This window comes from Leptonychotes weddellii, chromosome 6, assembly GCF_054177405.1.
Source record: "Leptonychotes weddellii isolate Sample4059 chromosome 6, ASM5417740v2, whole genome shotgun sequence".
In the NCBI taxonomy this organism is placed as follows: Eukaryota; Metazoa; Chordata; class Mammalia; order Carnivora; family Phocidae; genus Leptonychotes; species Leptonychotes weddellii.
Genome location: NC_138374.1, coordinates 91,724,043 through 91,750,150, shown reverse-complemented (window position 1 = coordinate 91,750,150; position 26,108 = coordinate 91,724,043). Strand labels below are relative to the sequence as shown.

The window sequence follows — 26,108 nt, the reverse complement described above, 5'->3', positions numbered from 1 at the left end:
CTATTTCCACAGCAGTAGTGTTTTACTGCCACCAACAGGACAATAGGCATTCCTTCATGGAAATTAAAAAATTAATTGAATATGCAAAAATCACTGCAAATCCAAAAGAAGGTTTACAGTTGCTCCATTTTTTCCCCCAGGTCTTTAGACTTCTGATTTTGTAACCTGAATGGCAGCCATAGAAACAACAGTCCCAATGTCAGTCCTTCCTTATGTCACCATCTTCAAGCACAGAAACAAGAACTTTTAACCCAAGTTGGTGAATCAAAGACTAGGGAGAACTGAAATCCATTTTCCATTTTCAAGGCGTTTTGCTCTTCACTTCTTGTTCTTTAACCCTGTATGGCTTCAAATATGGTCCTTCAGGGAGAGAGCAGCTGGACCAAGAATTGACCCTTCTTCCCAATGCCAGCAGAAAGAGAAGGGAAAGTTGTTCTTGCAGTTAGGCACGAAAAAGAAATAAAAGGCATCCAGATTGGAAAAGAAGAAGTAAGACCAACTCTACTTAACAGATGATATGATCTTATATATAGAAATACCTAAGGAATACATACATTCTCACACACACACACACACACACAAGCTAAAAATGACGTCAGCAAAGTTTGAGGATACAAGATCAGTATAGAAAACCCATTGTAATTTTAGGTAATAGTAATGAGGAATCTAAAATAGAATTAAGAAAACAATTTCATTTACAATAGCATAAAACAGAATACTTAGAAATATATTTAGCTAAAGAAGTGCAAGACTTTTGTATGCTGAGAACTACAAAACATTGTTTCAAGAAATTAAAGAACCTAAATAATGGGAAAACATCCTGTGTTCATAGATTGGAAGATTTAATATTGTTAAGATGGTATTAATCTTCAATTGATCTAAAGATTCAATGCAATTCCTATCAAACTCCCAGTCTTTTTTTTTTTTTTGCAGAAATTGACAAACTGATTCTAAAATTCATATGGAAATGCAAGAGACTGCAACAACCAAACAATCTTGAAAAAGGAGAACAAAGTTGAGGACTCACACTTCCTGATCTCAAAAGTTACCATAAAATTATAGTAATTAAGACAGTGTGGGGGGCGCCTGGGTGGCTCAGTTGTTAAGTGTCTGCCTTCAGCTCAGGTCATGGTCCCGGGGTACTGGGATTGAGCCCCACATCGGGCTCCCGGCTCAGTGATAGGCCTGCTTCTCCCTCTCCCACTCCCCCTGCTTGTGTTCCCTCTCTTGCTATGTTTCTTTTTTTTTTTTTTTTTTAAGATTTTATTTATTTATTTGAGAGAGAGACACACAGCAAAAGAGGGAACACAAGCAGGGACAGTGGGAGAGGGAGAAGCAGGCTTCCCTGCGGGGCTCGATCCCAGGACCCTGGGATCATGACCTGAGCCGAAGGCAGATAGATGCTTAACGACTGAGCCACCCTGGCGCCCCTCTTGGTATGTTTCTATCTGTCAAATAAATAAATAAAATCTTTTTTTAAAAAAAAAAGACAGTGTGGTACTGGCATAAGGATAGACAAAAATCAGTAGAATAGAGAGTCTAGAAATAAAAGCATGTGCTAACAGTCAACTAATTTTTGACAAGCTTACCAAGATAATTCAATGGGAAAAGAACAGTCTTCTCAACAAATGTTACAGGGACAACTAGATGTCCACATGCTAACCAATGAAGCTGTACTCCTACTATATTAGTTAGGGTTGCCATGACAAAGAACCATAGACTAAGTGGCTTAAATAGCAGAAACTAATTTTTTCTCACAATTCTGGAGGCTAGAAGTCCAATGTGTCAGCACTGCTGGTTTCTTCTGAGGCCTCTCTCCTTGACCTGTAGATGGCGGTCTTCTCCCTGTGTGTTCATATGGTCATTCCTCTGTGTCCTCATCTCCTCTTCCTATGAGGACCCCAGTCCTACTGGATGAGGGCCCATCCTAAAGATCTCATTCTAACCTCAATACCTCTTTAAAGACCCTTTCTCCAAATACAGTCAGTCTGAGGCACTAGGGGTTAAGATTCTGACACAAGAATTTTGGATGGGGAGGGAGGATTCAGTCCATAACACCCTATCTTACTTCATATACAAAAATAAATTCAAAGTGGACCACAGACTTGAATGTAAGAGCTAAAACTATAAAAACCTTAAATGAAGAAATCTTGGGAAGTTGGGAAGATGGCGGAGCAGGAGGACCCTGAGCTCACCCCATCCCACGTTTTCAACTAGATCTCACTCACATCCAAGTCAATAAACTGGAGAGCGATCCAGACTGGCAGAACAAACTCCACAACTAATGTAGGAAAAATCTGCATCTGAAAGGTTAGGAAGGTCAGAAAGGTGGAAGAAGGTTGCTTGCAAGAGGGAGAGAGAGCAGAGAAACCAACAGGCCCTCATACCAGGAAGCTCCCCCACAAGAAGACTAATCCCCATAATGTTTGGCTTTAGAAACCAGAGGGGCTGAATTCTGCTCCCCAGCATAAACACAGAGCACCTGTGGGAAGGGGAGCTGCATACTTGTTACCAAACCCCCCAGCAGCGTGCCCTGCCCATAAGTTTTCCCAAGGACTCACCCGCTCCCACCCACTAGCCTCAGCCCTAGGCTCAAGGCAAATTTTGTTAAAGCCATGTATGTGCCCTGCCAAGTTGCTGGGCACACATCCATTGTGGCGCCCAGCCTTGTGTCCCCAGCCACTGTTGTGTGATGCACCTAGCTGAGTACCCCCAGCTGCTGTCCTGCACCGCACCCAGCACTGCAACCCCAGCCACCTTTGTGCACTGAACCAGCTGCACCCAGCCATCACTGTGCGCCATGCCCAGCCTTGTGCCCCTGGCCACTCCAGCATGCAGCCCCAGTGGCCGCAACATTTCCGGGGATCCAGCATAGAACTAGTAGCCCAGGGTAAATTTTGCTAACACTGCTGGCCTGCTCCCAAGTTCCCCAGAGAGCACACCCCCTCAGAACTGGCCTGCCTGTCTACAGAGAGTAAGCACAGCTCACAACAGGAAGTTGTCTTCACTGAAAGGCAAAGTGACTCAGATACAACAGCAGGGCATAAGCAACACACAAAGACACTCTTCTGAAGTGCCAGGTTCTGGAGACAGAGGACACTGCACTGCAGGCACCCCAGGACCTCATCTTCATAAAGTTACTACTTTCAAGAGCAGAAGACATAGCTGACTTTCTTAACACACAGAAACAGACACAGAGGCACACAAAAGGAAGAGAGAGAAATTTATCCCATATGAAAGAGCAGGAGAAGGCCACAGTCAAAGATCTAAGAGAAACAGATATAAGTAACATGCCTGATAGGGAATTTAAAACAATGATCATAAGGATACTCAGTGGAATTGAGAAAAGAGTGGAAGACATGAGTGAGACCCTTAACACAAAGATAAGGAAACATAGCAGAGATAAAAGGCACAATAAGCTAAATGAGAAACACACTTGATGGAATGAACAGCAGGCTGGAAGAAGCAGACAAATGAATCAATGACCTAGAAGACAGAGTGATGGAAAGTAATCAAGCTGAACAAAAGAGAGAGAAAAGAATTAGGCAAAACAAGAATAGACTTAGGGAACTCAGTGACAACATCAAACATAATAAAATTCATATTATAGGAGTCCCAGAAGAAGAAAAGAGAAAAAGGAGGCAGAAAATTTTTTTGAAGGAATAATAGCTGAAAACTTCCTTAATCTGGGAAGTTCACAGACATCCAGATCCAGGAGGCACAGAGAACCCCCAACAAAATCTACAAAAGCAGACCCACACCAAACATATTGTAACTAAATTTGCAATACATAATGATAAAGAAAAACTTTTAAAAGCATCAAGACAAAAGAAGTCATTAACTTACAAGGGAAAACCCATAAGGCTAGTTGCAGGTTTTTCAACAGGAGCTTTGCAAGCCAGTAGGGAGCGACATGATATATGCAAAGTGCTAAATGAGAAAAATGTGCAGCCAAGAATACACTATCCAGCAAGGCTAGCATTCAAAATAGAAGGAGAAATAAAGATTCTTTAGGCAAACAAAAATTGAAGGAGTTCATGACCACTAAACTAGCTCTGCAAGAAATATTAAAAGGGACTCTTTGAGTGGAAAGGAGAGACCAAAAGTGACAGTACAAAGGCAAGAAACATAAAAGCAGTAAAAATGAATATTTTTGTAGAAAATTCAGTCAACAAACTCACAAAAAAAGGATGTCAAAAGAGAACCAGAGTAGCAACATTTATATCAGACAAGCTAGATTTTAAAACAAAGACTGTAACAAGAGACAAAGAAGAACACTATATAATAATAAAGGTAACAATCCAACAAGAAGATATAACAATTGTAAATATTTATGTACCCAACATGGGAGCACATAAATATATAAAACAGTTAATAAGAAATATAAAGTAATGAATGGTTAATAATACAATAATAATAGGGGCCTTTAACACCCCATTTACATCAATGGACAAATCATCTAAACAGAAAATAAACAAGGAAGCAATGACTTGGAATGACACACTGGACCAGATGGATTTAACATATATTCAGAACATTCCATCCTGAAAGAGCAGAATACACATTCTTTTCAGGTGCACATGGAACATTCTCCAGAAGAGACCATATATTAGGTCACAAAACAGGCCTCAACAAATACAAAAAGACTAAAGTCATACTATGCACCTTCTCTGAGCACAATGCTACGAAACTAGAAGTCACCAGAACAAAAACCTGGAAAGACAAATACATGAAAGTTAAACAACAGGCTACTACTAAGCAATGAACAGGTCAACCAGAAAATCAAAGACTAAATTTAAAAATACTTGGACACAAATGAAAATGAAAACACAATGGTCCAAAACCTCTGGGATGCAGAAAAAGTGGTCACAAGAGGGAAGTATATAGCCATACAGGCTTATCTCAAGAAGCAAGAAAAATCTCAAATAAACAACCTAACCTTATACCTAAAGGAGCTGGAGAAAGATCAAACGAAGCCAAGGTAGGAAATAACAACATAGCAGAAATAAATGATATAGATACTAAAAAAACCCAACAGAACAGATCAAATGAAATCAGAAGCTGGTTCTTTGAAAAAATTAATAAAATTGATAAACCTATAGCCAGACTTATCAAACAGAAAAGAGAAAGGACCCAAATAAATAAAACTACAAATGAGAGAGGAGAAATAACAACCAATACCACAGAAATATAAACAATTATAAGAGAATATTATGAAAAACTATATGCCAACAAACTGGAAAACCTAGAAGAAATGGATCAGTTCCTAGAAACATATAACGTACAAACACTGAAACAGGAAGAAACAGAAAATTTGAACATGCTGATAACCAGCAAAGAAATTGAGTCAGTAATCAGAAAACTTCCAAAAAGCAAAAGTCTAGGACCAGGTGGCTTTACAGGCAAATTTTATCAAACATTTAATGAAGAATTAGTACCTATTCTTCTTAAACTATTCCAAAAATATAAAAGGAAGGAAAACTTCCAAATTCATTCTATGAGGCTAGCATTAACCTGATACCAAAACCAGATAAACACCAGAAAAGAGAACTACAGGCCAATATCCCTGATGAACATACAAAAATTTTCAACAAAATACTAGCAAACTGAAATCAACAATACATTAAAAAAATCATTCACCACAATCAAGTGGGATTTACTTCTGGGTTGCAAGGGGGGCTAAATATTCACAAATCAATCGTTATACATCACACCAATAAGAGAAAAGATAAGAACTATATGATAATTTCATTAGTTGCAGAAAAAGCATTTGACAAAGTACAACATCCATTAATGATAAAAACCCTCAAGAAAGTAGCTTTAGAGGAAATCTCAACATAATAAAGGCCATCTATGAAAAAACACACACTAACATCATCCTTAATGGGGAAAAACTGAGAGCTTTTCACTTATGGTCAGAAACAAGACAAGCATGTCCACTCTCACCACTTTTATTCAGCATGGTACTGGAAGTCCTAGCCACAGCAATCAGACAACAAAAAGAAATAAAAAGCATCCAAGTCAGTAAGGAAGAAGTAAAACTTTCATTATTTACAGATGACATGATACTATATATAGGAAACCCAAAAGACTCCATCAAAATACTGCTAGAACTGATTAACAAATTCAGTAAAGTAACAGGATACAAAAATCTGTTGCCTTTCTACATACCAATAATGAAGTCACAGAAAGAGAAATTAAGGAATCAATCCCATTTACAATTGCACTAAAAACCATAAGATACCTAGGAATAAACCTAACCAAAGAGGTGAAAGACCTTTACTCCAAAAACTATAAAACACCAATGAAAGAAATTTAAGATGACACAAAGAAATGGAAAGACTGTCCATGTTCATGGATTGGAAGAACAAATATTGTTAAAATGCCTATATTACCCCAAGCAATCGACGTATTAAATGCAATCCCTATCAAAATACCAATAGCATTTTTCACAGAGCTGGAACAAACAACCCTAAAATTTGTATGGAACCACAAAAGACCCTGAATAGTCAAAGCAATCTTGAAAAAGAAAAACAAAGCTGGAGACATAAATTCCCCGACTTCAAGTATTATTACAAAGCTGTAGTAATCAAAACAGTATGGTACTGGCATAAAAATAGACACATAGATCAATGGAACAGAACAGAAACCCAGAAATGAACACACAATTACATACATGGTCAATTAATCTTAGACAAAGCAGGAAAGCATATCCAATGGAAAAAAGAATATTTAACAAATGGCGTTGGGAAAACTGGACTACTTTCTTATACTATACACAAAAATAAATTCAAAATGGATGAAACACCTAAATGTGAGACATGAAACCATAAAAATCCTAGAAGAGAACACAGGCAGTAACTTCTTTGACACTGGCCAGAGCAACTTTTTTCTAGATAGGTCCCCTGAGGCAAGGGAAACAAAAGCAAAAATAGATTATTGGGACTACATCAAAATAAAAAGCTTCTGCACAGTAAACAATTAACAAAACTAAAAGACAACCTATGGAATGGGGGAAGATATTTGCAAATGACACATCTGATAAAGGGTTAGCATTCAAAATATATAACGAACTTATAAAACTCAACATCCAAAAAACAAATAATCCAATTAAAAAATTGACAGAAGATATGAACAGACATTTCTCCAAAGAAGACAAAAAGATGGCCAACAAACACATGAAAAGATGCTCATCATCACTTACCATCAGGGAAATGCAAATCAAAACTACAACGTGATGTCACCTCACACCTGTCAGAATGACTAAAATCAACAACACAAGAATTAACAGGTGTTCATGAAGATGTGGAAAAAGCAGAATCCTCTTGCACTGTTGGTGGGAATGCAAACTGATGCAGCCACTGTGGAAAACAGTATGGAGGTTCCTCAAAAAGTTAAAAATAGAGCTACCTTATGATTAGCAACTGAACTACTAGGTATTTACCAAAGGATACAAAAATACTAATTCAAAGGAATACACACACCCTGATGTTTACAGCAGAATTATATACAACAGCCAAATTATGAAACAGTCCAAGTGTCCGTCAACTGATGAATGGATAAATAAGATGTAGTATATTACTCAGCCATCAAAAACAATGAAATCTTGCCATTTGCAACAACATGCATGGAGCTAGAAATTAGGCTAAGTGAAGTAAGTCAGTTGGAGAAAGACAAATACCATATGATTTCACTTATATGTGGAATTTAAGAAAGAAAACAAATGAGTAAAGGGGAAAAAATAAGAGAGAGAGAGGCAAAACAAGAACCAGACTCTTTCCTATAGTGAGCAAACTGATGGTCACCAGAGGGAGGTGCGGGGGGATAGGTGAAACAGGTGTTGGGGATGAAGGAGACACTGATGATGAGCACCAGGTGTTGTATGGGTGCAGAATCACTACTGTATTGAAACTAATATTACACTGCATATTAACTAAGTGGAATTTATTTATTTATTTATTTATTTTAAAAGAGTTTATTTATTTATTTGACAGAGAGAGACACAGCGAGAGAGGGAACACAAGCAGGGGGAGTGGGAGAGGGAGAAGCAGGCTTCCCGCCGAGCAGAGAGCCCAATGCAGGGCTCGATCCCAGGGCCCTGGGATCATGACCCGAGCCAAAGGCAGACGCTTAACGACTGAGCCACCCAGGCACCCCAACTAAGTGGAATTTAAATAAAAACTTAAAAAAAAAGGAAAAAAATGTGATATATATATATATAATAGAATATTATTCAGCCATAAAAAAGAATGAAATCTTGCCATTTCCAACATGGATGGAGCTTGAGAGTATACTGCTTAGTTAAATAAATCAGAGAAAGACAAATACCATATGATTTCACTCGTCTAATTTAAGAAACAAAACAAAGGAAAAACATAAGAGAGAGAGAGACAAATCAAGAAACAGACTCCCAGTTAACCCTAACTACCCTATTTAACACTGCAAAACCTACCCAGAGGTCCCTTTACTCTGCTGTACTTTTCCTTTTTCCCATGCACTATTACTTCTCATATACTGTGTTTATATATTTGTTATGTTTACTGTTTATTAACTGTATACTGTTAGAACACAGGCTGATGGAGGCAAGTATTTTTGTTATTCTAGTTCACTGATCTAGTCAAGTACACAGAATAGTGTCTATCTCTGAATAGGTGTTTGGTCAATATTTGTCCAATAGTGAATAATAAAATCTGTTTTAAAAAGAGTACTCTGGGTGGGGGGGCGCCTGGATGGCACAGTCTGTTAAGCATCCGATTCTTGGTTTCGGTTCAGGTTGTGATCTCAGGGTCATGGGATCGAGCCCGGCATTGGGCTCCACGCTCAGCATGGAGTCTGTTTAAAGATTCTCTCTCCCTCTCCCTCTGCCTCTCCCCTCCCAACTCTCCCCCTCTCAAATAAATAATCTTTAAAAAAACAAACAAACAAGGGTACTCTGGTGACAATGTGGGACTTGGCTAGGACAGTGGTCATGAGCAGCTGGAGAAAGAGCAGACAGCCATTTCTCTCAGTTCCACTACTAACACCCAAATCTAAGCCATCATCTTCTCTTACCTATCACACTCCAGACACTGACTTTCTTTCACTTTCTTAAGCATATAAAAATCCTCTTTAAAGCCTCATACTTGCTTCTTCTGCCTAGAAGTCTCACTCCCCAGATTTTGGCATGCTAGCTACTTCTTTTCATTCAATTTTCAGCTCAAATACCATCCCTCAGATCACTTTCATTGACAACTGAAAAAAGGGAGCTCCCTTCACTCTGCATCAACATCATTCCCCTTCATAAACCACAGCATGCGCTAACACAACTATGTTTGTTTAAGTACTATCTTCCCTTCATCGGAATGCAAGCTCCAAGAATGCAGGGTCCTTCCTTAGCAATACTTTATCACCAGTGCCTAGAAAAGTGCCTAGCATTTGGTAGGTGTTCAATACTTATTACTGAAAGAGGTCACTGCAACAGTCCAAGTTAGAGAGTGTGGTAGCCTAACTGCCAAAGTGGGAAGATTCTAAAAATTCTTAAGAAGTGGAATCAACAGGAGTTGATGACTCAGTAGATGCTGGGAATTAAGAAAAGAAAAGCATTAAGGATAACTTCCAGTTTCCTGCTTTGAGCAGCTAGATAGTGCCTTCACTGAGGTGAAGGTTACTGGAGGAGGCAAAGGGCTGGGAGGGTGTATCAGTTCAGCTTTGGCTTTTGGATTTGATGTGCCTCTGAAACATCCAAGCAGACATGTAAGTCCATGGCCAAATATTTGGATCTGGGCTAAATATAAAGATGAGAGTGAACATTTATAGATGAAAGCAGGGGAATGAACAAGATCAGCAAGGAAGAAGCATCAAGTGAATTCCTAGAGGCTGGAGCTCTGTGTAACTCCAAGTTAATGACTAGGGGAAAAAAAGAAGTAAGCAAAAGTAAAATGAGAAGATGAGAGGGAGATAAAAAATAAGACAGAAGCCAAGGGAGAATGTTTCAGAAAAGGGGAAGTGTTATGTCTTTATGCTCTTTGGATAACTGTTGAGAAATCAAGTATGATAAAAATGGAAATATGTCCACTGATTTTGTTAGTGACTTCATCGAAAAAACTTCAATATGGGGCGCCTGGGTGGCTCAGTCGGTTAGGTGTCTGACTCTTGATTTTGGCTCAGGTAATGATCTAGGGGTCATGAGATTGAGCTTTGTGCTGGCTCTGCACTGGGCATGGAGCCTGTTTAAGATTTTCTCTTTCTCCCTCTCCTCTTCCCTGCCCCCTCTAAAAAAAAAAAAAAAAGCTTCAATAGAATGGTAAGGAAAAAGACCATAGTGGAGAGGTTGAAAAGCCAAAACCATCAAAGAGATGCTTCAGAACTTTTAAATAATATAAAAGCCCATCCAAGCTAGGGATCATTCTTCTAAAATTTAGCCATGATCAACTGGCTTCCCTAAAAAAAAAAAAAACAACTAGATGTTCCCAAATGAAAGAACATGGGACTCTTCAAAACTGTCTGAAGAGTTTTGTTTGTTTACAATGACACAAATTAGTATAATAATTCACTTTTTAGGGTGCTTTGTTTTACAACTTGATTTCACTGTCCATAAAAGCACATATTTAGAAATTCTGCTTTTTCAAGAGTATGGAGAAAATGCATTCTCATATTGCTAGTAGAAAGCAATTTTGCAATATGCATCAAAAATTCAAATTTGATTACAGTCTGATCCAGCAATTACATTCCTCAAAGTTTATCCAAAAGACATCATTACATAAGTATGCAAAGATGGAAATTTAAGGATGTTTGTTTAACAGGAAAAGTCTGGAAACAAATGTCCATAAAAATTAAATAGAAAATTGGCTAAGTAAAATTATGGTACACACAATAAGATACTAATCAGTGATTAAAAAGCTAAGGCAGCTCTATGTATATTAATTGTACCTGGGTGCATTTTCATACTTAACAAATTTCCAGGCACCAATCATATATTAACTCATTAAATCCTAACAATCCTATGAGATAGGTGTTACTAATATCCCCATTTTAAAGATAGGGAAATCGTAATTTATCTAAGATTGTGGCATAAGCTGTGGGAGATGGGATTTGAACTCAAGTAGCCTGGCTCCAGCATCCATACGTTTAAGCACTACGTGTCTATGGTGACACAGAAGATGGTCATAACATAGCATTAAATGAAAAAGAGTCTTGTTCATCAGCATTTTTTTTTTTTTAAAGATTTTATTTATTTATTTGAGACAGAGAGAATGAGAGAGAGAGAGCACATGAGAGGGGGTAGGGTCAGAGGCAGAAGCAGGCTCCCTGCCGAGCAGGGAGCCCGATGCGGGACTCGATCCAGGGACTCCAGGATCATGACCTGAGCCGAAGGCAGTCGCTTAACCAACTGAGCCACCCAGGCGCCCCAGCATTTTTTGACAGAAAATAATATGTTCATCCTCATACACTATTCCTCTGGATTTATCTCCTTTCTCCCATCTCCTTAATTATAATCCTTAAGCCCATATTAAAAATATATGTGTACATATAAATGTACATAGCTAATGAATGCTTACATATTCATAGACTAAAGCATGGGAGGAAGATTTTATAATGAATTTTTATTATGGTTACCTGTAGGGATGGAATTATGAGTGGGTTTTCTTTATCTCTATAATAAGACACAAAATGAAAAACATTCTGTCATATACTTTTTTTTTTTTAAGATTTTCTTTATTTATGGGCGCCTGGGTGGCTCAGTTGGTTAAGCGACTGCCTTCGGCTCAGGTCATGATCCTGGAGTCCCGGGATCGAGTCCCGCATCGGGCTCCCTGCTCGGCAGGGAGTCTGCTTCTCCCTCTCCCACTCCCCGTTTGTGTTCCCTCTCTCGCTGTGTCTTTCTCTGTCAAATAAATAAATAAAATATTTAAAAAAAAAAAAAAAAAGATTTTCTTTATTTATTTGAGAGAGTAACAGAGAGAGCACAAGCAGGAGGAGGGGCAGAAGGAGAGAGACAAGCAGACTCCCCACTGAGTGGGAAGCCTGAAGAGGCGCTTGATTCTAGGACCCCGAGATCATGACCTGAGCTGAAGACAGAACCCGACTAACCCACCCAGGTGCCCTCACCCCATCATTTACTTTTAACCATTGTTTGAATGCAAAGAACCTATTCTGATCAAAAATTCTCTGGCAACATGAAGTGGCTAAGATTAATTCTGACTGATCATTTCTAATCTATTATAATGTACTATATGCGGTGACTATTAAATATTTCATATAACAAATGAATTAGATTGGGGGAATGAATGGACACTGCCAATATCCTGGATGATTTGATGGTGCCACCTACTATAATGAACAATTCATTTAGCTCAATAGCTTTCTAGTTCTTTGGTAGACTATTTCTAACCCAAAAGAAAGTAGCTCCCATTCAGAAAGTAGGTGTCTTTAAATCATACTGAGCAACAGAGACCTTTACTTATATTTATGCTGCTTAAAAATATAATAAATCCAGGGGCGCCTGGGTGGCTCAGTTGGTTAAGCGACTGCCTTCGGCTCAGGTCATGATCCTGGAGTCCTGGGATCGAGTCCCGCATCGGGCTCCCTGCTCGGCGGGGAGTCTGCTTCTCCCTCTGACCCTCCCCCCTCTCACGTGCTCTCTCTCTCTCATTCTCTCTCTTTCAAATAAATAAATAAAATCTTAAAAATATATATATAATAAATCCAACTTTGCCATTAGTAAAACAAAAGACCTGAGGCAACCTGGGGCCTTGGCTCCCTCAATTATCAACTGCAGAAGAGAATGAAATAGTTTTCTCTGGTTAACACAATTCACAATTCTTTTACAAGTGACACCTGGACATTTAATGTATGCTAATGGATTACTTATGCTGGGTTCATAAGCACTTTGAACTATCCCTAAGTTTGTTATTTTTATGTAAACAAATATACATTCTTTTATACGGCTTCCTAGATTAGAAGCTAAATGCTAGTCCCTTTCATATATTTTGGGATATTCTTTTTCCGGGTAGGAGCAATAAGATCAATTTGGTACACTTCAATTCAGCCTACATATACTGTCTCTAGTGCCGTCAGCTCCAGGATTCATACAAGGAAGGGATATAAATATCCCAAAAGTAGTGAGAAAGCTCTCCTTTTAATCTTCTCTAGCTAGGCAAATTCTGCAAGATACTAGATGAGCATCCATGTATTTCCAGAGAAGATTCAAAAGCTTTTCTGCCCAGTGGCCAGAGAATGTCCTCTGCACAGGCCATATCTGGGTTAACATGAATAAAAATAAATGAAAATAATGCAATCAAACCAAAAAAATCTGTCAATCAGGAAGATAATTTACCAGACAGATGCAGTATTAAGCTGACACAGAGTATAGTCCCAATATCCAGACAGGAAATCCTGGGATACCCCCAAAAGACAGACTAAGTGTGTACTGAAAGCACCGGTAAAGAAAAGTCACCAAAAAAATGAGGAAGGGCATTTTGGGGAGGATAATGTCTGAGGCTTAAAAGCAAATTAGACAGGATAGGAAAAATCATAACTTTGTTGGACTTCCTCATTACACTTACTTTATGACTAAGTATTTTTTTAGTCTGAATTACGTAATACTGTCACTGCTTAGGCATTCTAAAAGTCTTATCCCAGCTCTCTACTGAAAAGCATCTTAGAAAGTTTTTGGTTTTAATTTGTCCTAACGAAAAAAGAATTAGAGGTAGAGATCCATGACTTCGCTAAAAGATACATGCACATGTTTTTATTATTTTACTGAAAATATTTTAAATATCTTCCTAATTTCCAAAATAACTTTGGTATAAGAATTGTTCATATCTAAACTCCAAATGATTTAATGTTACAATTTAAAGTACAATTTATGAACTTCACAAAAAACAAATGTTTAACAGAATAAGAGGTGAGGAGTACACCCCACTTCTTGATGTACATAGGACCCACAGTATGTCATGTCTTGGTTTGGGATCAAGGTATTTACGTACGGAAGCTCTCCTAAAATACCAAGCGGCACTCTGAAGACATCAAGTCATTATCTTTTGGGAAATTTGGAAGAATGATGGGGAATCTAGAAAGTGAGTTACCTTGTGAATACAACAGTAGTCACAATAATGATAGCTAACATTTATTAGGCAATAACATTTTCTAGATACTATGTTAAGTACTTTTTATGTATCATCGTATTGAACTCTTACAACAATCCCGTAAATTAGTTTCTATTATTATCTCAAAACTCAGGGTCTGAGCACTTAGACTAATTTGCCAAGGTCACACACTAGAGCTGAAATTAGAACCAAATCTGTCTGAGCCCAGAGTCTGCAATTTTAACAACTATGTTTTACTGGGTAAGGGTGAGCCTGCATTTTTTAAATAAATATAGGCAATTATCACCTTCAGTAACAATGTCCTCTCTTACTGAAGGACAAAAACTGACTGAATGGGTTACTTTCACCAACTTTGCAGCAAATGTCTTGCTATTACCACACTGTTAAAGTTCCACTGATATGTTGATATAAAATTCAACAAGGTAATTGTAATTGAATTCTAAAGTGTCTTGTAAATTTCTAGCTCTCAAAGAAGTGCAAATTGAAATGTAGCAGTTTCTTTTTTAGTCAGTATATTATAAAAGCTTTCTAATAATTCAATTCTATGCTTAGGTACCTCCAGGGATGTTATTGTGGTAAGAAGTATTTTAAGAAAAAGGCTGGCATCGTTTTGACAGAAAACAGGTTTTAACTTTTTCTCTTACATCACCCAACTCGTATGAATGAAAACAACTTTATATGTTCCTGGAAGGAGCACTGTGATAGCAAAATTAAATAGATTATAAGAAAAGTAAAGAAGCAAACTCTAAATAAACAAAAACAACAAAGGATGGGAGGAGAATCAGAGTTCCTCACGGAAGTCTTTGTGTTCAAGAATCTAGAATGAGTCAAAGGCTAATCTGAATTATGCCCAATTTAAAGGTAAAAACAGACTTACCTTTAGGAGAGCCAAGGCTACATGAAAGATTATATTCAAACCCTGAAATAGAAAAAGGATCCAAATCAATACTGCCACATCTATCATTATGTTATTAAGTCTTTCCCCATACATCTTTAATAAAATCCCTGGTTGCTTTCATCTTCACATACAGTAATAATTAAACCATGAGATTTTTTTTTTTTGAAAGGTATTTTCCTTCTCTGAGAGGCTTACTGCAAATTTTTGATGCTACTTAATGTTCACATAAAATTGTTGTTTTTACAATAAATTATTTCCCCTCAATCCTTCAATAAATTATTCAATAAACTATTCTTCCTTCAATTTCTGAATTATCTTCATGGGTCTAAGGCTTGTGAAAGTCAAGTTTTTTGATCAAGATGGCAGTGATGCAGAAGTCTAAAATTATTGACTGAAATTCCCAAGTCCCAGTATGTACATCTTGGTTAAATGGCCAGCAATAGACAAAACAAAACAAAACAGTGTTGCTAATAACTGGGATGGATTGTGAGGGGAGTTGTAAGCATCACACTGGATTTCCACTACTGTTCTTTCGCTTTCAAGTAGTATTTGTACAACTAGAGGTGTAATTAGGGGCTGTGTGCCAGACTTCCTTTTCCTTTTTTTTCTCTCTGAAAACCAAAGCGGTATCTCTTTAGGAATAAACAAATAGCTTGTTAAGAAGATATAGTGGAACTGAATTTTGAGCTCTGAGTTCAGCCGAGTGAATCTGAAGAGCTGTTGAGATGTTAAATTCAAAATATAGGAAATCTTAAATGCTTAAGATGACAGAATCAGAAACAAAGTTGCCATGAAATATGCTGTTTCCTTGCCACGCAAGTCATCATACATGAGAAAAAAGATCTTTCAAGTATGAGTTGACATCTCCCATATGTCCAGGGTCTATATATGTGCCCTCTCCATCTCAGTCACAAATACAGTCTATCTGCCTTGCCTTTTGGATACGGAGTTGTATTATGCAAAAAACTTCTAATAAACCATCTTTTTCCTGTCTCCAAAATCAGAAGTGAGGATTAAGACTAGGTAGTCAGAGTGAATTCCTGTTAAAATTTGCTGATCTTTCACAGTCAACTACCTAAAATATGATCTAATGGTAGAAGGCATGAATGATAAGCACAATATATTTGGTTGGAGGTTTGGGGTTTACTCAATTAATTCTTTAAGAAACCAAAAGCAGCAGGAAGTGTAACAAGGCCAAGAGACAAAACCAAATCAACACAGTTCATCACCACACCACGCAATGAGTCTGGACTGGTTTTGATCACAATTTACCAATTAGAAAAAAAAAAAAAGATTATTGTAGATCAAAAAACTTGGGTTACAATTAAACAAAATTTTCTTTCCTTTTTTTTTTTTTAAGATTTCATTTTTAAGTAATCTCTGCACTCAATGTGGGGCTTGAACCTACAACCCTGAGATCAAGAGTGGCAAGTTCCACTGACTGAGCGAGGCAGGTGCCCCCAAAATTTGCTTTCCTCATCCACTAGCTGCTGCCCACTGCCCACTGCTGCCCAAACCTGCAGTCTAAACCTGCTGCCCTGCCCGACGCCCCTCCACCCCACGTCACAGCTGCTTGGCAATGGTGAATTGTTACAACCTGAATGTTTATCAACCTGCCATTATGACTAAGTCCACAATGTCTCTGGATCTTGTTTTTCTAGTCGCTGCTTAAAATGTAAGCTCCTCTAGTCTCCAATTCTCTAATCCTTATTATGCTCTGGTCCTTTCTCCTAAGTCAGTCTTCCACCCCACTTCTCCCTCCTAAATCCCTTCAGGGTGCGTGTTGGAAACTCCACTCCATGTTCAACCAACTCTGCTATATTCTCAATCTCTTTGCTTTCACAGGAATAGTGAAATCTCACTGGTTCTCATAACAACATCTATTGTGATTCCCATTTTTCAGAATGTGAACTTGACTAGCCTAAGGTCATATACGTCTTTAGTAGAAGGCTAGGATCCTCCAAGCCTTTAATGTCTAGTTTAAGGGAATTTCCACCACTCAGTACTGGTGTAATATACATAATAAGTGCTTATTTGAGGACAAAATGATTAAACTATACTAGCTATCCCAAAATTTATGAGATTTATTCTTTTCCCTGTGGACCCAACTAGACCAATTTATAGAGTCATCATCAAATTACAGTAAGAAACCCTTTTCTTCAATTATCTCAAAGTCAGACTATTGAACAAGTGAGCTATGAAAAACACCAAGAACTTAAAAATTAAAAAAAAAAAGACCTCTAAATAACCAAAATAGCTCTAACACCACAAAAATTTATTCAAATTTTAATTCCATATGCACTTCAAATTACTTTGGTGATATGATTTTATAGTTTATAGATGCCAAAAGTAGCAAAGTAAAAGATAAAGTATGTGGTAGATGGGATTAGAGACGAATAGCCTATAGAGATAGTTGTCAGAATTAAAATATTAGATCTGACAGAAATAGAAGATAACACTTTCCTAAAAACTATAAAACACATAGTTGTCTGGGCCCATTTAGTGGGGCCAATAATCCTTCTGTAGTTTACATTAGCTCATAATGATAATTCTGCAGTGTTAATGTTTCCATCATGTTCAAAATATTGTGCTTAAGGAGGAAGCACAGCATGTGTAATAAATAAAAAGTAGATAATTTTTAGTTTGAGAAGCTAAAGAGATAGCTTTCGGTTACCAGAAACAATTTATACATGTAACCTCTTTAAACCATTTCAGAGTAATAAGGTATTACTGCATCTGCTTACTGAAGCTCTGGACATTATCCATGAAAATAAAGAAAAGACTTCACAAGCCTTAAACTGAAATAGGAAAGTGTTGCCAGACTATGCAAACAAGATACTTCAGACCTCTAAGTTGTTGGAAATCAGGAAAAACTTGCTATTTTACCAAGTTCTTTATTTCACTAGAAAATGTATCCTGATTTCTTAAGAGGAGAGTAAAGAAGGCAACCTTAGTTGGATATTTTCTTTGAAATAAGACTTATTCTCATTTGGAAATATAATTAGAGGTATCATTAAATTATGGAAACCTTCCACAGGCCAACATTTGGTCAGTTTAAAAGTGCAGCACCACACACAGGTTGGTTTTAAGATGACAATGTCAATGTCAGCTTCGGTCCTCAGCCTCCTAGCCAACAATTAAGTGAATTATTAGGGAACAACCCTTCACTCTTCCAAGTTACCATGAACTAAATCCTCTATTGTTACTTTATTGTCCATCCATCCTTACATGATCTAACCTTGGACTAACTGAATTGAAATATATTTATTGAAATACATTTTTTAAAAAGATTTTATTTATTTATTTGAGAGAGAGAGAGCACAAGAGGGGGGAGCGGGAGAGGGAGAAGCAGACTCCCCACTGAGCAGGGAGCCCGATGCGGGACTTGATCCCGGGACTCCAGGATCATGACCTGAGCCGAAGGCAGTCTCTTTAACCAACTGAGCCACCCAGGTGCCCCTATTGAAATACATTTTTTTTTTTTAAAAGATTTTATTTATTTATTTGAGAGAGAGAGAGAATGAGAGACAGAGAGCACGAGAGGGAAGAGGGCAGAGGGAGAAGCAGACCCCCTGCTGAGCAGGAAGCCCGATGTGGGACTTGATCCCGGGACTCCAGGATCATGACCTGAGCCGAAGGCAGTCGCTTAACCGACTGAGCCACCCAGGCGCCCTTGAAATACATTTTTTAAAGATTTATTTATTTGAGAGAGAGAGCCCGCGCGAGCGAGGCCGTAGGGGCAGAGGGGGAGGGAGAGATTCTTAAGCAGACTCCGCACTGTGTGGAGCCCAACACGGGGCTCGTTCCCATGACCCTAAGATCATGACCTGAGCTGAAACCAGGAATCAGATGCTTAACCAACTGTGCCACCCAGGTTCCCCTGCTGAAATATATTTTAAAAAGAAAAAGGTGTCATTTTCAAGATGCCTCCCCTTTTCAGGAATATGTAATCTGTAGCAATTTGTTGGGTACTGAGGGGTAAACAAGCGTTCCTAATAGGACTCAAAGAGTAAAACATTTGGAGAACTATTAAGAATAAAAATAACAATATATTGTTATGACTACTTATTATTAATGGTACAAGGTCTAACTCCAAGTGCAAGATAATAAATAAGAGCCAACATCCACTGAATACTTCCTATGTGCTAAGAGCTGTAATCACAATGAAAATATGCCCTTATTTAATCCCACAATCCTAAATTCCATTTTAATTCCATCCAAATTAAGACTTAGTCAAAGTAAATTTCCCTAGGTGACACAGCTACTAAGTGGATGTTAAACTATGCAGTGCAATTCTGGAAGTCATTCTCTTAACCACCAAGTTAGAGAAGATAGCCCAATGAAGAAGTGAATGAATGAATAAATCCCTTAGTTGGGGTTATTTAATGTGTCCTCTAATTCCTAAAGGATTAAAGTGATTCCTTCCATTTAAAGTAAATTTTGAATGCAGAGGGTAGAAAGATAACACATAGGTGACTTCTACCCAAACCAAATCTTATTATTTGCCCCATATCAAAAACACTCACAAAACGTAGCTGACTGCTTGCAGGATGTGAGGCCATACAAACCCAGCATGCTGTGGCAAGAAAGGGTCACCACCTTCCCCCAGTGACAACAGACTGAGATCAGTCTTGTGTGCATGAAGAAGTGGCTCCTTAACTGATTGGGAAGCTGCCGTTTCAAAATTCAATCATAGCCTGGCAAAATCTTCACTTTGAAGAACACCTACAAGTAATTGCCCCAAATTAAATAATTGCTCCAAAGTGCAGATCGCTGTGTTCCCGTGTAGGCCAACAATCAAGCACCCACAATCCTGCATGAAGAAAGGCTGACAGCTGAGCACTCACTGAAACAAAGACACTGAACATTTGGCTCTGATGAGCAGGCAATTGTGGGCTCCGAGGGGGCTGACAGATTGTGTGAGAAGCTGTCAGGAGCTACACTGACAGCTCTGAGAGCAAACGCTGAAGAGGAAGTGCCAAACAGTGCCAAGTGCGCCTCAGCGCCTGGGTCCTTAGGGATCAAAACAAAAGGGAAATAAATAGTATGTGGAAATGGAAATCCTAACAACAAGGCAGTGAGAAATGATCAAACCAGAACTGGCCAAGGTAAATGGAGCAGGCCCACAAACAAACAGCTAAAGCTAGAGGGAATGTGTGCTGCCCTTTCTGACCCGACCAACATGGCATCTACCATCCCAGGAAGAGGTAATGACTAAATGAAATAGCATATAAAAAGCATATCAAAGGAATTAGCACTTGGTAAGTATTCAATAAATGCTAGCATATATTATTAGGTTTGCATATTTATTGCTTATCATATTCTTTTTTTTTGAGGGGGGAGGGGCAGAGGGAGAGGGAGAGAGGGAATCTCAAGCAGGCTCCACACCCAGTGCGGAGCCTGAGGAGGGCTCAATCTCACAGTCCTGAGCCAAAATCAAAAGTCCGATGCTTGGGGCACCTGGGTGGCTCAGTTGGTTGAGTGACTGGCTCTTGATTTCAGCTCAGGTCATGATCTCAGGGTCCTGGCACTGAGACCCTTGTCAGGCTCCGTGCTCAGCGTGGAATATGCTTGAGGATTCTCTCTCTTCCTCTCCCTCTGCCCCTCTTCCCACTCATGCTCTCTCTTTCCCTCAAATAAATAAATAAATAATAAAGTTTAAAAAATGGAAAAAAAAAAAGAGTTGGGTGCTTAACTAAGCCACCCAGGCATCCCTTTATATTTTTCACTTAATTCTCTCAATAACTTCATGGCATATGTGTCACTGCCACCATTTTAGAGATGAGGAAACTGAGGCCCAGAGACATCACTCTGTTAGTAAATGGGAAAGCCAGGTCTAGAACTGATGTCTGTCAGACAAAACAAACAAAAAACAAAAACAAAACAAAAAACAACAACTCCATAGCTTTTTCACTAATCCCACCTCTACTGCAATGAGACTTTGGTTAGCTATCTGTGATGAATTAAGGATTTTGACACTTCTCCCATTGAGAGGTAGGACCTTTGTCCTCTCCTCTTGAATCTGGGCAGACTATGCTACTGCTTTGACCAATAGATATGGTAGAAGTGAAGTTATGCCCATATTCTGGGCCCAACCCTTAAGAGTACAAGCTTCCATGCCCCATCTCCTAGAATGCTCCCTCTGGAAGGCCAGCCACCATGTAAGTACAGTTATACTTAGACCCCATGCTCTAAGAAGCCAAACAGAAAGGAAATGCCCTGCAGGACAAGATGCCATCCATAAGTAACACAGGCCAGGGGTCACCCAGGTGCCAGATACGTGAATGAAGTCATCCTGAAAGTGAATCCTCCACCCTCAGGTGCCCCAGTTGCTACGATGTGGATCAGAGATAGACCACACAGCTGAATCCTTCTGAAATTCCTGACTTAGGAAATTGTGAATAAAATAAATGGCTGTTTTAATTTTTAAAAACCTTTCATTTTGAAATAATTTCAGATTTAGAAAAAATTTGCAAAAGTAGAGCCAAGAATTTCTGCATACCTTTAACTCAGCTTCATCAAATGTTAACATCTTACATAACTACAGAACAACTATCAAAACCAAGAAAATAGTGCTCAAATTTGGTCAAATGTCCCACTAATGTCCTTTTCTGGTCCAGGATCCAATCCTGGATCATATATTACATTATGTTGTCACGTCTCCTTAGTCTTCTTTCATCTACAACAGATAGCAGATGAAAGCCTTTGTCTAATAAACTTGATACTTTTGAGAAGTACAGGAGAGTTATTTTGTAGAATGTCCCTCAATTTGATGTGTCTGATGTTTCCTTATGATTAAGCCTAGATTACGTATTCTTGGCACAATAACACAGAATCATTGCTGTGTCAGGGCATCGTATCAGGAGGCTGCATAGTACGTCTCACTCCAAAATCACTGTTTTAAAGCCGCTCAGGTTTCATACAGCTTCTAATGCACATCAGGTAATCAGAACAGAATGAATCCCTTTGGGCTCCTCTTTGGGTAAGATAAATTTCTTACTTCTGTGATCTGAAAAATAATGCATTTTTCCATGGAAAGAAGATAGTGACAGATAATTACTATGCAAATATAAAGAAATACTGGCTGCTTTTAAACATTGAGGTCTAATTGCAAGCCTAGTGTAACACGTTAGCCAAAACGTATTTTACTTTATTCTCATTCTCATACTGTGAGCTCTTTAAAAATTCCATCTTTTAGGTTGACTAAATAATGGAGTTTGATGGAGTACTCAGCAAAATGATGTATTTTAGGTTTGGGTTTTGTTTCTGGATGCCCACTAGAGGTCAGGATTGCAGCACTGAAAACCAAGCAGAAGCTTAAAAAATTTCAGGAGCTTTGCATATAAATTCATTTAAGTCCTAATGTTTTAAAACCCTTACGGCTAAGTCCTCCCTTATGTCTACTACCCATTTACTAATATATATAAAATATAACAAAACTTGCACCATTCCAACCTTCCCTTTCCCCCAATTTTATTATATGTTTTTCATTTTTATTATAGATACATTTGTTAGTTTTTTCATGAGTAGGAGTTCAAGAATGTGAAGGGACAGACATAACCTATGAATGCATCTCTCTAGTTGCAGGTGGGTTTTTTTTTTTAAATCTTTGCTTGACTTACATTTGTTTGTATAAGTGAAGTACTAAATAAAGGTTTATCTACAAAGTCTGATTCCTTAATTTGAGTGGCCCTGGGAAAAATACTTAGTGGTTCGTGAAAACTGAATTTAATAAACCTTTTAGAAACAAAGGAGACAGGGGCGCCTGGGTGGCTCAGTCATTAAGTGTCTGCCTTCAGCTCAGGTCATGATCCCAGGGTCCTGGGATCGAGCCCTGTATCAGGCTCCCTGCTTAGTGGGAATCCTGCTTCTCCCTCTCCCACTCCCCCTGCTTGCGTTCCCTCTCTCACTGTATCTCTCTCTGTCAAATAAATAAATAAAAATATTTTTTTAAAAAAAGATAACAAAGGAGATACAATAAGGGAAATTAAGTCAGATTCCAGGTTTTCACAAATATTTATCAAATCTGTGTGCCAGGCATTCTGAAGACTACCTAGTATATACAATCACTTGTATGTTTCCATGATGTGTAAGTCATTTCTCCACCAAGGGAACTTCCAGACTAGGATTAGAGATAAAAATATAAGTAGGTAACACATTACTCCTGGCTAACAAAGGAGAGGTGTGACCTGGAAAGCACTTCATAGTTCCTATGAAGGTGCCTTATTGGTGATGAACATTGGCAATCACCCTTCTGTTCTCAATCCCCTTATGTCACAATGAGCCTTAGATTATACTGTCTTCCAGCTACAGTCGTCAATCAACCACCCCAAGCTATGGGGATGTTTTTGATGCCCTTCTTAAAGACAAAGACTTCTACCAATTCCTAACTACCAGCTTCTCTTGATCCTCCCTTTCCTCCAATCTCCTGCTAGAGTTTCTATTGACCCAATTCACCCAAAAGCCAGAAGGTACGGGAGCCTTGTTATTAGAGTTTTATACTTTTTAAAAATTTTTGTTTATTTTTTAAAAATATTTATTTATTTGAGAGAAAGAGAGAGAGAGAATGAGCAGGGGGTAGAGGGAGAGGGAGAAGCAGGCTCCCCACCATGCTGGGAGCCTGATGTGGGGCTCGATCCCAGGACCCCGGGATCATGACCTGAGCCATAAGCCACCCAGTTGCCCCCTTATACTCTTTTTAAAAAATAATAAAAATGATCTTTAAAAATCACCAAACACCTTAATCTAAATTCAACAAATATTTAGAGAACACCAACTGTGTGTTCAACATGGCATTGGAGGGGTTCTGAAAAATTTAAAGAAATATATATATACATATATATATATTTTAAATATTTTATTTATTCATTCGAGACACAGAGACACAGAGAGAGAGAGAGAAAGAGAGAGAACGAGCGGGGCAGAGGCAGAGGGAGAAGCAGGCTCCCCACTGAGCCAGGAGCCAGACGCGGGGCTCGATCCCAGGACCCTGGGATCATGACCTGAGCCGAAGGCAGACGCTTAACCATCTGAGCCACCCAGGTGCCCCAAAGAAATATATTTTTTAAAAATCAATACAATTGGGAAGGCAAGTCACATGCAAGGGTTAGAGAATAGAGCAGTATTTGGTTACAATGTGTCAAGTTATTTTGTTGGGACTCCTCGTGATTACACACCTGCAGAAAAATGCAACAGGAAATCAAAATGTTCGGAATAACTTGAGTAAGAGCAGTGTGAAGTCTTCTTTGGAACTTGACCTAATTACAATTGAACTAAAACAAGATGAGGATGACAACTAAGGTTTTCCCTTTGCAATGCTAAATCCAGGGACTTCATTGGCGGTACCCACTCCCCACAAACCCCACCCTTCTTAGTGATCTCAGAGCTGTGGGGAAATGAAAACTAGGTTCTTCTCAAGGAACTCCCCCATATTAGATCATGCCCTGACCTTACTATATGTTTTCTCTACTTAGAACATTCCTCTCTCCTTACTTAGATATTCCTCTCTTTCTCTAGGTCTGAGTTTCGATGCTAATTCCTCTGAGAAGGTTTTCTTGGTGTTCCACAACTGTGTTAGGTACCCCTTATCAGGGCTCTTTAAAAGCACACCGGACTCTCCGTATCACAGCACTCACCCACTGCTTTGTAACCAGTCTCTATTTACCGGTGTCTATTTCCCTGTAAGTTACATGACGGCAGAATACTGCCTATGTCTTTACTGGTGTATTTCCATCACTCAGGACACTACCTGCAACAGAGTAGGTGCTCAGTATTAGTTGAACGAATAGATGAAATGAATAGGATTGTTGGGATCAAGGAAAAAGAGCTTTAATGAGAATGAAAAATCATGAAATGATGCGGTGCCTGGGTGGCTCAGTCGGTTAAGTGTCTGACTCTTGGTTTCAGCTCAGGTCATGATCTCAGGGTCCTGGGATGGAGCCCTGCATTGGGCTCTGTGCTCAGTGGGGAGTCTGCTTGAGATTCTCTCTCTCCTTCTCCCTCTGTCCTTTCTCCTCATTCTCTCTTCAATAAATAAATCTTCAAAAAAAAAATCATGAAATGTTCCTCAAACCAGTTTTTTCTATAATTTCTTGATATAAACTGCATACTTTTTTTGGTTGTTAAGCCTCATTTTCAGGTTATTTGGAGAAATATACAAATTATGTTCAGTTCTTTCTTAAATATGAACAGTGAGCTCCTGAACAGTAACATTAAAATTCAGACATGTTATCTTTCCTCTTCTTCTATCCCACTCTGAAAATGGGGGTAAAATGCATCAGGGTGATGTGCTCAGGAAAAGAAAGCCAATCACACATTTATCACTGTCTTTGCAGATAAGCAGAAGCTGATATTTTAAGCACTCCCAAAGCCGAATCATGGAGGAGAAAACCCAAAAACAACTCAAGAACTTGCAGTCAAAAACACAGTTGAGAGGATTTAAAAGCCTCAACATATTGTATGTAATTTGCTTGGTGATGAGTCAGTGAAAGGCAGCAATTAGACTAACACACCAGGGAATGCTCTGGATCATCAACTCTTACCCCATCCAAGGATTAAGTCCTGAGGTTTGTGTCAGGTGGGGAACCATTAATGAGTGTATTCATCTTTGGTAGGCCTTTCTCTTTCTTCTGTCCTCATTCAGTAGATGGGTAAATGTTAGTGAAGCTTAAACACTAGGGACAACAGGAGCATAAGTAATACAGGAGGAAAGCACTGTAAGAGAGTTGGTTTTTGTTTTGTTTTGTTTTAGAGAGGGAGGGGGATGTGGGGCAAAGGGAGAGGGAGAGAGTCTCAAGCAGGTTCTGCACTCAGGACAGAGCCCAACTCGGGGCTCAATCTCACAACCCTGAGATCCTGACCTGAACCGAAATCAAGAGTTGGATGTTTAACCGACTGAGCCAGCCAGGAGCCCCTGAAAGAGAGTTTGAAAAGTTAAATCAGGTAAACAGCTCCACAGTTGCCTGCCATGTCTCTCTGAAGGTATGAGAGGATGTCACTAATTTCAGAAACTCACAACTTTTTGGTTAATCACCAGATGGGATTTTTTCTTTTTCTCCACCTCCTGCCCCCCTGCCACTTAGAGCCACTAGCAGCCTGGTCTGAATAAAAAATGCAGTGGAAAC

General features: G+C 38.8%; 1 protein-coding gene and 1 long non-coding RNA gene across 3 annotated transcripts in view; both read right to left on the bottom strand.

Moving 5' to 3' along the window:
- LOC102744208 (rab GTPase-activating protein 1-like) overlaps positions 1-26,108 on the bottom strand; it is a 359,561-nt gene that overhangs the window by 200,330 nt on the left and 133,123 nt on the right. For both annotated transcript variants that reach the window (XM_081824632.1, XM_081824635.1), the window contains one exon: positions 14,965-15,006. In XM_081824632.1, coding sequence (XP_081680758.1) covers positions 14,965-15,006 — 42 coding nt within the window. The remainder of the gene's footprint in view (positions 1-14,964; positions 15,007-26,108) is intronic.
- Positions 1,586-10,881, bottom strand: LOC145722286 (uncharacterized). Its single transcript, XR_014146431.1, has 2 exons — positions 7,205-10,881; positions 1,586-1,845 (listed from the first exon to the last, which is right to left on the bottom strand). It is a non-coding gene; the product is annotated as an uncharacterized LOC145722286 (long non-coding RNA).